Source organism: Aspergillus alliaceus (assembly GCF_009176365.1).
Source record: "Aspergillus alliaceus strain CBS 536.65 unplaced genomic scaffold BDW43scaffold_33, whole genome shotgun sequence".
Taxonomy (NCBI): Eukaryota; Fungi; Ascomycota; class Eurotiomycetes; order Eurotiales; family Aspergillaceae; genus Aspergillus; species Aspergillus alliaceus.
The window spans coordinates 261,012-273,248 of record NW_022474716.1 but is presented as its reverse complement, the minus strand read 5'-3'; the positions used below and the strand labels follow the sequence as shown (position 1 = coordinate 273,248).

General features: G+C 46.9%; 3 protein-coding genes across 3 annotated transcripts; all 3 read left to right on the top strand.

The window, feature by feature from the left end:
- The first annotated feature begins 2,328 nt into the window (after positions 1–2,328).
- On the top strand, positions 2,329–2,992 carry BDW43DRAFT_282070 (uncharacterized protein). The gene is made up of 2 exons (XM_032042584.1): positions 2,329–2,539; positions 2,599–2,992. The coding sequence occupies exons 1-2, from the start codon at positions 2,425–2,427 to the stop codon at positions 2,775–2,777; spliced, it is 294 nt and encodes a 97-aa protein (XP_031898493.1). The 5' UTR covers positions 2,329–2,424; the 3' UTR covers positions 2,778–2,992.
- A 1,724-nt stretch (positions 2,993–4,716) lies between these two features.
- Positions 4,717–6,452, top strand: BDW43DRAFT_301593 (cytochrome P450; the record flags this gene model as incomplete). The annotated part of the gene is made up of 4 exons (XM_032045076.1): positions 4,717–4,804; positions 4,877–5,343; positions 5,405–5,930; positions 6,034–6,452. The coding sequence occupies 4 exons, from the start codon at positions 4,717–4,719 to the stop codon at positions 6,450–6,452; spliced, it is 1,500 nt and encodes a 499-aa protein (XP_031898492.1).
- Positions 6,453–10,638: 4,186 nt separating this feature from the next.
- On the top strand, positions 10,639–12,126 carry BDW43DRAFT_312873 (Zn(II)2Cys6 transcription factor domain-containing protein; the record flags this gene model as incomplete). Its single annotated transcript, XM_032047460.1, has 1 exon — positions 10,639–12,126. One exon carries the CDS (start codon positions 10,639–10,641, stop codon positions 12,124–12,126), a length of 1,488 nt encoding a protein of 495 aa, XP_031898491.1.
- Between the last annotated feature and the right edge of the window lie 111 nt (positions 12,127–12,237).

Below are 12,237 nucleotides of genomic sequence, written 5' to 3'. Positions count from 1 at the left end.
TCCCATTCCCCCATAACGACAAGTGCCCTTTTGAAAACCAGGACGAGATCGTGATCATCACCAGTAAGATTCCCCCAACTATCGACTTGGCCATCCTGGAACTGGAGATGAATTGGTGAGGCAGCCGTGAAGTTCTGCTCGTGGTGGCTCAACGCAAATAACTAGCTTCGTTGCAGAGGATTTGCAAGCCTAGCGTCCGGGTCCTCGCCTGTCTTGCCGGTTTTTATCTTACAAATGCTGGTTCCATTGTCCTTCCTCTCCTCGTCAACAATCAAATATTGATCGCGTAATTCAGTCGCCGACTCGTCGACGAAGGACAGTTCGCCACCATTTGCCACAAGGGCTTTGTTGTCTTTCAGCAAGTATAGCTGGAAAGGAGAGCCAGGAAGAGGGAGGCCGTGATGAGACATTTCCAATAGGCGGACTAGATCATTCAACCGGGATGCAGTGGGTAAATAGGCAGTGGTGGTGCTCCTGAGAAAATGTAAGTATCCATGCTCTATTTATGCCATTGCCTTGACCCTTTTTCGTGAGCCATAGAATGATGCCGTTTATCGGATGATCGACTATTGACGACGAAGAGACGAAGAAGACGGACTTCGGCACTGCCGAACTCGTTGATGCCCATCCATGTTACTTGAAATGCAGGTGTTAGGCCGTCAGTCGTTGAGAGTTCGGAGTACCAGCTGCTGAGGCTGGCTGAGACTAGGGCCCCACAGCAACTTTTTGAAGAAAGAGTTGCAATTTAGCCAAGCCACGTAGGCGACCGTGCGGTGATGCTCGCATAAGCCTGGAATGCAGATAGAGCCTGGCTCTGCATGGCGCTGATGCAGATGTAACTTCAGTTTGAGTTGAACGTAAAATATGATGGAGGTGTGTGTGGTGAAGAAGGAAGTGTAAAGTTCTCGCTCAATGCTGCGCCCTGACTAAAGAGTTAGCCCGACAAGCCTGCCGACAAGCACCTTCGCACCTCGAACGCAGTCGGATTGCTGTTGCGGATGGGTCATCTACCGCGTGCGCTACTGCGATAACGCCTATCAAGATCATGTTCACCTTTCGCTATATTTTAATTCGCTCCTTTCATGAGCGTGGGTTCTCCATTACTGCACGGACTGAGAAATGAACAGAAGGGGTTAAGGCTGCCAACTGCTTTCTAACGGGCCTAAGGGAGTAGACGTATCTGATATCCGTACAGTTTTGGGGGCTCAAACTATTTGACACCCTGGATGCCGCTAGTGTCACCAAACGGGCTCCGAATACTTTTGGGACCCCACTGTAATAACTCACTTTGATGAGCTGGATTTGAGTGTAAGATGTTGAAAATGATCTAGCCAATTGATGGAATTCTTTGCTGACACTATCGGATATACTATTTTAACCACACATTTTAGGAAATCGCAACAAAGCTTGTAAAGCAGAATATAATTAAAATTCCAGCAATGGATGAGGCTCAAGCGACAGAGCTTCTCTTTGAATGCTTAAGCAATAAGACTCTTCTACACCAGAGAGTGGAAGTGGTGCTGCTTCTTAGGGGGCTTGTCTACCTACCCTTGGTGATTTTGCAGGCTGCTTCTTATATCAATGAGAACTGTCTGGGTTCGATTTCGGACTACAGATTGCTCTTGTCAGGGCCAGTTACTGCAGATGTTAACTTGGTAAGCAACAATGGGAGGCCTGATTTCACCAAAGGATAAGCCCTAGGGAGTGGCGCTTTTAGCTGCAGACCGCAACACGTAAGCACCAGCCTCATTGAAGCTTGTAGATGCTTGTCAATGGTACAAGAATTAGGTGCACTTATAGAGTAGGGAACGCCTAGCACAGAGACCATGCAGGCGCCTGACGTTAGGGCATTGAGGCTGTGGTGACTGCTGAGTGGTACCTGGACCAGGATCACAGTTACCAACTTGACATGCTAATGAATGTTGATTTTCAATCATGAGAGATTTGGAAAGGGGAAGGTTGTATACTAATTACTTGCGCCATCTGCCCATATAGCGTTAAGCCAACAAACATAGGAAGTCCTTCCATCAGGCGTTTGAATATATTAAATGCCTCAGAAGGTTACACTACATAAAGAATATGAGCCTGGTATGCCAAGAGGACCCTCTAAGCACCTGTATGATAGCTTGATTGGACAACAAATGCCTCACCTCTCCAAACATATCTAATAGGCGCTTGGGAAGGGCGTCAGGCATCCAACTAGGCGTGCTACAATGTATTAATTATCCTTGATAATTTTCTTATTTCGTCGATATGGGAACATACGGTTTGATCCGGATTGAAGCCGAAGAGCCTTGGGTATAAGAACGAGGACAAATTCGCCTCTATCCTGAGTCTTCGTCTCATTCTTCATCCATCAGTATCTCACTCTGATTCTGATTCTACAAGATCCGTTCCTCTTTAAACTCATATATCATCGTCATCATGGTCAAGACCGCCCTTCTCCCTCTCACTCTTCTTGCTGCACTGGTTCCCTTCGCCGCCGCAAGGAACTGCAAGACGGGGCTGAACTACTGTGGCTGGAACCTCTTGAATATTGGTATGTGAACTTGCTTCCCCCGTCCAGACTCAACGTCCCTAATGAGGCCCTCTCAATAGGCAACTACGGGGCCCAGGTCAATGGCGCCCTCGGGGCTGCCGGGCAGCCCACCGACGACGGCCATATCCGTGAATCCCTCTTCCACTGCAATGGTGGCGACAATGGTGATATCTCCTTCATCACCTACTGCGGTGGTGGCTGCAGAGATGGCGGCAATGACCGCAGCGACTACTGCTAGAGAGTTGGCTGTGCATTAGTGCCTTGACTCCTGACTGATGGTGTGATATGGATGCGGACATTGTACTTTGATCGATCCTCTTGGTCGTATTCAACATACGGTATAGTGAAGTCTTAGTTTCTAAAGAGAGGACGCAATTTTTTGGCGATTGAGTTTGGTTGCTTCATGTCATAGATAAAACATACCATGATAGGAATATGATATTTATATCAGGATCAAATCCAATGCATATGTATGTGAGAAGCGCGAGCTTCTACAATAGGTGTCAAGTAGCCAAAGAAGGTAACATTGCAGTGTTGCTGTAGCGAGCGATAAGCCTGATTTCACGTTGATAGAGCATGATCGTCCGATTCTGTGCTTTATTTTACACGGTTCTGGTCATTTGCATTCCGCATGGAGATTCCTCCAACTCTGATTACGCTCCAGAAGTGCGGTTTCGTGACTCCTAAGGATGGTTGGCATCTCGTCTTTACAAGTGGTCGCACTCCGTCTTGGATGACTATTATGGTCGAAGCTAAGGTTAATTGAGGACATACCCCCAGGCTTTGGGAAGAAGGGACCAGAAGATAAGCATCCCCGGAGAAATTTTGACCATGTCATCTAAGACTTGCAGGAACCGCTAGATAAAGCCCTCACCCTTAACTGCCTAGCCATAGGCCACATCTACTGCCTGGTTTTCGATCTATTGATCCTCCTCCGCATGTGCGAGGTATATCAGAACCATTGAAGATGATCACTAATCACTCCACCGGTAGGAGAGAAATGAACACTCCATTCTGATTCCGACCGTCATCGATGGTGTGGCTAAAAAATTATTTCATTTAACAAAGCTTCGGCAATCATACATTAGCCGTCCCCTCCCATTCCAAGGTCGTTTAGATTTTCTGTTTAAGGTGCCGGCAAGATTAACGTTAACGTAATTCCCGGCCGAGATGGCTCAGGAACGAGAACTTAGCTCTCAGTCTCTGCATTTTCGCTAGCTTTGCTTATTTCAAGTCTTGTAACTTCTTTCTCTAGTTACCGAGCAGGCTTATGCCATCAGGTTACGGCTCCCAACAGAGATATTTTCCCGGGGAATGTTGTAACTTTTATGGATGCTTCACGAAGACGAAATATACTTAACGTTCTTCTACCGAAGTACATGTAACCTCTTTAATTCAATCTAAGCTATACGCAATTACCGAAAAATACAGCCAGATTTGTATGTAAAATATGCATATTAGGGACCTTTCTATAAATGCCCTATTTGTCGAACCGCTAGTCCGAAACGCGAAATTGCAGGTGCGGTTCCAGTACTACGCGGTTCTGCGAGTTCCAGATATCCTCAACGCAAAGGCAAGCAAGTTCGGGAAAGAATCTGTGCGGGAAATCTAGGAAGACATGAATTTGATACCCAGTTGCTAGTTGCTTGTTGCTTATCGGTGATCTCTGTCAGCAGAATAGTAATCCCCCGGCCGCAGGGTTTCCAAGAGGCGGGGCTTTACCAAGATGCATGCATACTTCACCAAATTGAGAAACTCCTATCCGGCCCCACAATTAAACGTCACTAGTCTTCAGCCGAAAAGTCAGGGTTCTCATCTGCACGGGAAACATATGAATAAGAAGCGTTAATTGTTTGCTTGCTGCATTAGGAAAGATATATCCGACCATTATCGGTGTTAGCAGGCCTAAATTTTACTAACTTCGGAAGTACAGCGCCTTGAGATCCTCATTTTCACAAGGCAAAGAGACACCAGACACATGTAATAATTTCATATACCTTGATATAAGATACATATAAAGCCAAGCGTGATCTCAAGTTCAGACTCTGAGTTTGCCTTAAACTTGAACCCTTCATTTTTGATCAGAAAGATCTTCTTGCTCCCCATCTGCACTCTCTGCTGCCTCATTATTGTAGGAAATTGAACAACATAAACCCACCACGACGGACTTCAAAAGGATGGGAGCTTTAGAAAGTGCTGCGTACCTTATCCCATTGGCAATCTTTACGTTCGTCGCAATCAATGCAGGACTTCGCCTATCGGCAGGTATGGACACTGACCAAGCTGCTGCTCAGACCTCGCTTCAATTGTAGAGTTGAGGCTAACCGAGCTTTTCAGAGTGGAAGTTTTCTCGTGAGCACCAATGTCGCAAGCCACGAGTGGCCTCCTCCGGATTCTTTGGTGTTGGCAGAGTAGCCTCTCTGGTGTTAGCAATGAAGAAATGCGAGTCCTTGGAGTTGATGCGAAGCTGGCACCATCAAAATGGGACCACCTTCAAGACGTCACTGGGACGTACTGTCATCATAACCGTCGAGCCCAAGAATGTCCAGGCCATCCTTGCACTCAAGTTTAAAGACTTTGATCTTGGCTCTCCTCGCAGCAAGGCGATGTCACCACTTCTTGGACGGGGTATCTTTACGAGTGATGGTCAGTTATGGGAACACTCGAGGGCTCTTGTAAGGCCAAATTTTGTCCGGAATCAAGTCGCTGACATCGACATCTACGAAAAACATGTCTCCAATCTCATTAACAATATACCCCTTGATGGGTCGACGGTGGACCTGCAAGAATTATTTTTTCAGATGGTGAGGCCCACAACCCGACCATTTGGGATGAGTTGTTCATGCTAATCAAACCACGGAGCAGACTATGGACTCTGCCACCGAATTTCTCTTCGGAGAGTCTATTGACTCGCTCCGTGCCGGAGACAAGCAGCCTTCCTTCGCAAAAGACTTCAACACTTCTCAGGACGGATTAGCTATTCGTTCTAGACTCGGGCCTCTAATGATCTTTCACCGAGATAGGGCGTTCTCAAAGGCGACAGTCGAAGCCCGTCGCTTCGTTGATCAATTCGTTCAGAAGGCTCTGGACTATCGAGCTGCATATGTTGACGGTAAAGACACTGCCAAGGCTCAGGGGCAGCAATACGTCTTTATCTATGAACTGGCCAAGCAGACTGCGGACCGGACAGTGTTAACCGATCAAATCTTGAATATCTTGCTGGCTGGACGCGACACTACTGCGGGTATTCTGAGCATTACCTTTTTCATCTTGGCTAGGCGGCCTGATATTTGGAACAAGTTGAGGGACGAAGTACTGACGGTCCCGGGAGAAAAGCCAAGCTTTGAAGACTTGAAGTCAATGACTTATCTCACTTGGGTCCTCAAAGAAAGTAAGTCTGTGTCCCTCCCCAACGCCACAGAAAAAAATGCGCGGGAATACATGCTATGCAAAGAAAATATTGAAATGATACCGAGGCTAAAATTTATCGACAGCTTTGAGATTGTATCCCTCTGTGCCAGTCAACTCGCGGACAGCGAACAAAGACACCTATCTTCCAGTTGGCGGTGGTCCGGATGGCACAGACCCCATTTTTGTTCCCAAGGGACAGGAGGTGATATACAGCGTATATAGCATGCATCGGCTGCCGGCAGTATTTGGACAGGACGCGACAGAATATTGTCCGGAAAGATGGGCTAGTCTGAAGCCGGGATGGGCTTATATCCCATTCAATGGCGGGCCAAGGATCTGCCTGGGTCAGCAGTTTGCCTTGACAGAAGCCAGCTATACCATTATGCGTGTTCTTCGACGATTCAAGAGTATTGAATGTCGAGACGGGCAGCTTTTCAAGGAGGCCCTGACGCTGACTTTGGCGAGCAAGAATGGGACGAAGGTGTGTCTGACGCCAGCATAAGACAATGGACATATGTACCTCAAGCTGGACGTAAGGAGGGAATAATGGCCTAAGTAAATTCCACAGTCATCCTATTCAAAATCATGATCAGAATACTATTTGGACCTTTGCGCTCGGTTGTTGGGGGCACTACCATAATTTATTTTTCCCAAATCACCTCTGTATTCATCTACCATCTCATCGTTTCTTACTGGAATGTCTCAAAATTGCCTTACAGACATACCATGAGCGCGATAAACCCATGATGACCAGGTTCGCCAATGAATTTATTTTCTTAGCATACCTTCAAGGGTAGGGTTCAGGGTGGCCAGTCTCGCACCAAACCTACAGCCAGCCAAGATGGCGTTAGCCCCTGGACAAGAGGCGGCATTGATACGCTGAATTGAGGTTTTGAACCAGGCTTCATCTCCACCCAATGCCGTTATAATCTGGAGTATGGCATTACAAATTATCCAGCAGCATGACCCTCCTAGGATTCCAAGGGCTTATTGGGAGACCATTTTATCAGCACTCTCTCCGCTAACCTTCAATATTTGAAGTTAAAACCTATGTAGAAGGCTGTATACGATGCGGCTACCCCTGATTATCTTACTCCATCGTACGGCCGCCTCGAGATTGCATTCAAAAGGTATAATATTGCCCTGAAAATTTATATAATTTCGAAGAAACCGGGTTTTGCGTTGACGAAGGAAGGACAGGGCCCTGCCGGATCGCTTACTTCCCTTGAACGTATTTCCGCCGATGGTTGGGTAGTGCCACCACGGCTTTTCGATGAAAGGTCAATTCTATAACATATGGAGAGCTGGTAGAAACCAACTCTTTCTCGGTAAAAACGTTTCTTGAAATATCTTGCCAATCAGAGGACGACCTCGTGAATTAGTTCATTTTACCCGTAACCTCAAGCGCTATCGTCTGATACCTATTTCGTAGGTGAGATGGCAGCGATGGTTGCGACTGGTGCTAACGCACAGAAATTGCCCCCTGACAAGAGAGGAACACCAGAACTCGCCGCCCCGGCGCCCGGCCCTCATCGACGGATGACATCGCAGAGGGAGCCTACCGGGTGCTAGATCACATGGAAAGCCATGGTATGATGGACTGATACGTCACTGGCTTTATTCGGGCTCTCCGCCAGTACGCACTCAACACCCAACGGGGTGACGGCCAGCGGTTGGTCGAGGTGCTCGAAGCGCTGACCAAGATCAACGCCGACACCGAACGTCTGAACCAGCGAATGGACACCATTGAAAAGACAACAAACACCTTATGAACAACTTTTGTCCTCACCGCGGCGGATTCCGCAGCAGCGTGGCGCGACTTCCGAGCCAGAGACTGGCAGCGCGGCTTGGCCAAGGCGGCGACACTTAACGTCCGGAGCAACAGCACGTCATCTCTCGGGGTGCCAAAAATCGAGCTTCGCGAGGACCGCGAAGTCATAGTGAAGGTCGGACCAAATCGTGAGCAGGTTCGCAGGCTCTCGCCGAGGGAGCTGGTCGAGCGGGCGGAGCGTCAAAACGCGACGACTGCTTGGCAGAAGAGATCCGGGTTTGGGGGGCAGGCGATACCAGTCAAGTGTGCCAATTGCGGCAATGTACATCGTCCCACCACTCGAGAGTGTCCAGCGAAGATGGCGGCGCTAGATGACGCAAAACACGCACTGGCCGACTGCCCTGCATACCGCTGTATTCACTACACTTGCGAAACACCGTAAGCAGTGACATCACGTCAACCCTGCATTTCTATAGAAAAACTAATTACTAAGTGGATTAGGACATCTAAAACTCTAGTATGACCCCGAATATGACAATTAGAACACTGCGGTGGCGCTTGTACACGCGGCCTAACTGCAGAAAGCACTGGATCTATAGAAAGTATATCTTGAGCTTTATTAATCTTATTCTCACGCTGAAATTGCTCGAGACTATTCTCTATAGCTAATCCCTCTGCAATAGCTAGCTGTCTATTAGAGCGCTTCTGCTTTTAGCTTTGCCACTCATTATTAGTGCGGTATTTGTGTATTTCTTCACGCGCAAGAACAAGCTTATTTAGAGTCAATTGATGACCTTTAATAATCTTGTCTAATCATATCTCAAGCAAAGATAAAGGGCTTTGAGCATGTTCTCTAAGCAGTTTTCTTGCTACAGATACCTGCTTCTCTAGCTGTCTAGTAGTGTAGGATGTTTTAGGCGCTGAATTAGTTAACTGACTGCCTGGTGGTGTAGGGGTCTTTAGTTAGATGTCTAACTTACTGAGCACCCTATCTGGATTAAGCGGAACTAGACTAGTGACTGTAAAGCTATTCTGAATATTCTCTGCTGTAAAAGCGCTTTTGCGAGCTTTTGGGAAAGATTCTCAGAAAATTAAGCTTATTAATGTGGCTGATTTCTAAATATATTTTCTGCTTTACTAAGGTACTGTACGCGCCTTTTAGAGACTGAAAATAGCCTATATCAAGAGACTGAAGCTTATTAGAAGAGTGTGTAGGCATGCAGATAGGAATGATATTATTCTTACTGCAGATTTGGTCAAATTTAGGCATAAGATAACTGCTATAGCCATCTATAACTAGAAGATAGTATTTTCCAGTTATACAGCTAGTAGTTACAGGAATAAAGATATTTTTAAGCCAGCAAAGGCCTATCTCATTAGTAGTCCATCCATTAGGACTAACTTCAATCCTGCTTTTAGGTAGAAGCTCCGATTCTTAATACCAACTCTCTATATAGACCTTTCCTTTAAAGATAATGTATGGAGAAAGTGTCTAATCAGTAGAGTTAATATATTTAATTAGAGTAACCCATTCCTGATTTCCTGGCTGTATAAGAAGCGCTTTCCTATAATAATTAGCTTTAGTAACTACTCGGGCAGCAGCTACTAGACCTATAGCAAAGTCAGTTTCATCAAAATTATAGATATCTTCCTGCGCGATCCCATGTTACATTATAGTGATTGTACGCGATCAAACCACTCTTTAATAACATTAGAGTCTTTATATTTAGCATATCGGTAATCATATCGTCGAGGATAGCAGGATTTCACTTTATCACGGCGTTTAATAAAGTTGGTAACCCAGTTTGCTCTGACCGATTGAATAGGTATAGAACCGCGGCCAGCAAGAAGAATATTAGCCATTTCTTGTATATCAGATAGCCTAGAAGGCGCTCCATGTTAATATAGTGATAGAATCCATTGTACAAGTGATTCCTCTTTATTTTGACTTAATTTATGGTTATTGGCGCGTGTTTCATTGTGATATTTACTACCATAAAGTCAGTCGTGGAAAGTCGAATGCAGTACATTATAGACCCGTGCAGCTTTAGCAATTTGGGTAATTTGCTTGCTTTCTATAGCGGAAATCGCTAATAGAATCCTGCGCTCTTGCTCAGCTTGATTTCTTAAATTTTGACGCGATTTTGGAGGCATGGTGGATGGTTGAATTGAGCGAGGTTTTCGACCGCGGTCAAAACGTGTTGTGGCGGCTCGCTAGTGAAATACGTTATGTTATTCGGGATTACTAACTTAAGGGACTGAGATATTGTAACCGCCGAGTATCGCCAGTACGGGTGAACACGCCCCGTGCACAGGCTATAGGGACTCCCTCATATCCCTCCTTAATCAATCATCCAATTCATCCTGTTTTGATTCCGCTTGGTCTCATTCGTCATGCATCCATACTAGACCATACCAATATAGCTTCACCTGACAACCTACGAATAACGACGAATCGAATACGAATAAGCACTGCCCCCCCTCCCCGGGGCCCCAAAATCGCTATACGAATAATGAGTTGAGGGGAAATGACGAATACAAATAAGGAAAATCCATATTCGTGTGCACCCCTACCGATAATCAGCGGGACCAATCTCTACTGTTGTGACCGGAACCTTTTTTTCATGTCGGGTTAGACCTGACGTTTTTGAGATCAGCTTATCCAACCAGGATCAAGAAGATGACCAGGTCGGGCACTAGTATTCGTTGTCACTGCGGGGATCTAATTGCGGGGTTGATGAGTATCAGAGACTGTGAACCTGGGGGTATGGTCTAAGATTACTCGCATGCTCCTGTTCTCATGACTCACAAGCAATAATCTGACAACTTCTTATGCTCCCCGTCCTGACTGCATCCTTAGCGGATGGAACTATGCACTTCTCCCATTCACACAATACCACTGTATTCATCAGCCACCATGACACCGAAGGCCTGCGACCGTTGCTACCGGAGTAAAGAGAAGTGTTCTTTCGCCCCTGAGGCAGAGGCATGTACACGGTGCCAGCATCTGGGAATTCTCTGTTATACGTCTCGTAAAAAGAAGCGGAAGGGTCGCCGGCCGGTATTGAAGTCCTTTGGCCACGGTAGGCTAGAGGTCTGGGAGCCGGGACGAGACGATGAAGCAGACGCGAACAACGCCGAACCAGGTGCTTCTAGCCGGGTCAACATCGGGTTTGACAATACGGCATTACTTGCAAAACCGGGGGAGAGCAGCAAGAACATGGCATTAGGTGGGTTTTTGGAGGAGGTGCTTCGGCACCGCTTCATACCACAGACTGCCTTGGATGCGATAGGCATCCTGACGGACGACGACAAATTTACGACAGTACATATTCCCTTTGCCATGGGACGCAGCTTCATACAAGATCTCCGAGGAGCAATATACTCTGTCCTGTACCACTCGGGCCCAGTCGTGATAGACGGCTATCTTGCTTTCCTGGGTCTGGTAGCACATTGCCAAGCTTCTCGCTTACATTGGACCGCTCCCGACCTATGCAGGGGTGCAACAGCGTTGCAGAACCTACGTAACGTGGAGATTATGCGTCCCCAAGGCGCCCTCTGCGTCCTTCTCCTCGGTCAGGCCTTGTTTGTTTTCGAGGTTCTTGCCAACTACTTCACGACCTCAGCGCATTCCATTGTGCAGAGTGCGCTTATCTCGGCCAAGCCATGGTATTCGCTTCTGAGCAGAGTACCTGCCTTTGACACTGTCACCTTTTGTCCGGTTCTTATGGACATTGTAGGTTGTCTGGTATATCGCAAGGTACCTATAATTCGGATGTGTGTTCAAGATCGGATTGTTGTGGATCGTTACGCCGGTCTATGTTCGTCTCTCTTGCCTTTTCTATACCGTCTATGTGTACAGAGTCACGCAACCAAGTCCGGTGCGGCCATCATGAATAAGGGATCGAGGGATCGAGAGCTCCCTGAAGATTGCTACACAGACATAGAGAGAAGCATTGAGCTTTGGGCGCCGATCATCCCACCTGATTTCTTCACTGAGTACGATGAGGTAGAAAGGCAAATGATGATGACCCAAGCCGATGCTTACCGCCTTGCAGCTTTGCTTGTCATTCATCGCCTACGATTCCCCCTTGGCGTCCAAGATACCCTCGCGCAGCACTATGCTAATCGCATTTTTCATAAAATCTCGTCATTTTTTGCCCATTCGAATATGGAGGGTGCCGGAGCGTTTCCCGTCGCATTCCCTCTTTTCATATCCATGTTTGAAGTCGAAGGCCCCGGCGAGGACTTGCTGGAAAATCTGCGCCGCTTTCCCATACAAAGCATATGCATGCTGAAGCTGCATGACTTTGTCAGGCATGTTAGAAGGATCAGAGAATCAGGTGATAGTGTGCTATTGTTTGATGTCGTGGAACATGACCTTACTCACGCGGTTATCCCATAAAGCATAGATATTATAATAGAGACTTAATATACGGCAGTGGTTACTAATACCGGTGAGCCGCAGTTACTGCTCACGGCCGAGGGTCTGCGAAAAACAAGCAAGCGAGGCGAG

Bases quoted from the DNA above. Each gene is read 5' to 3' on its own strand.
- BDW43DRAFT_282070 (XM_032042584.1), top strand. From the start codon at position 2,425: ATGGTCAAGACCGCCCTTCTCCCTCTCACTCTTCTTGCTGCACTGGTT. The intron at 2,540-2,598 runs GTATGTGAACTT...CCCTCTCAATAG, and splicing joins CTGGAACCTCTTGAATATTG to GCAACTACGGGGCCCAGGTC.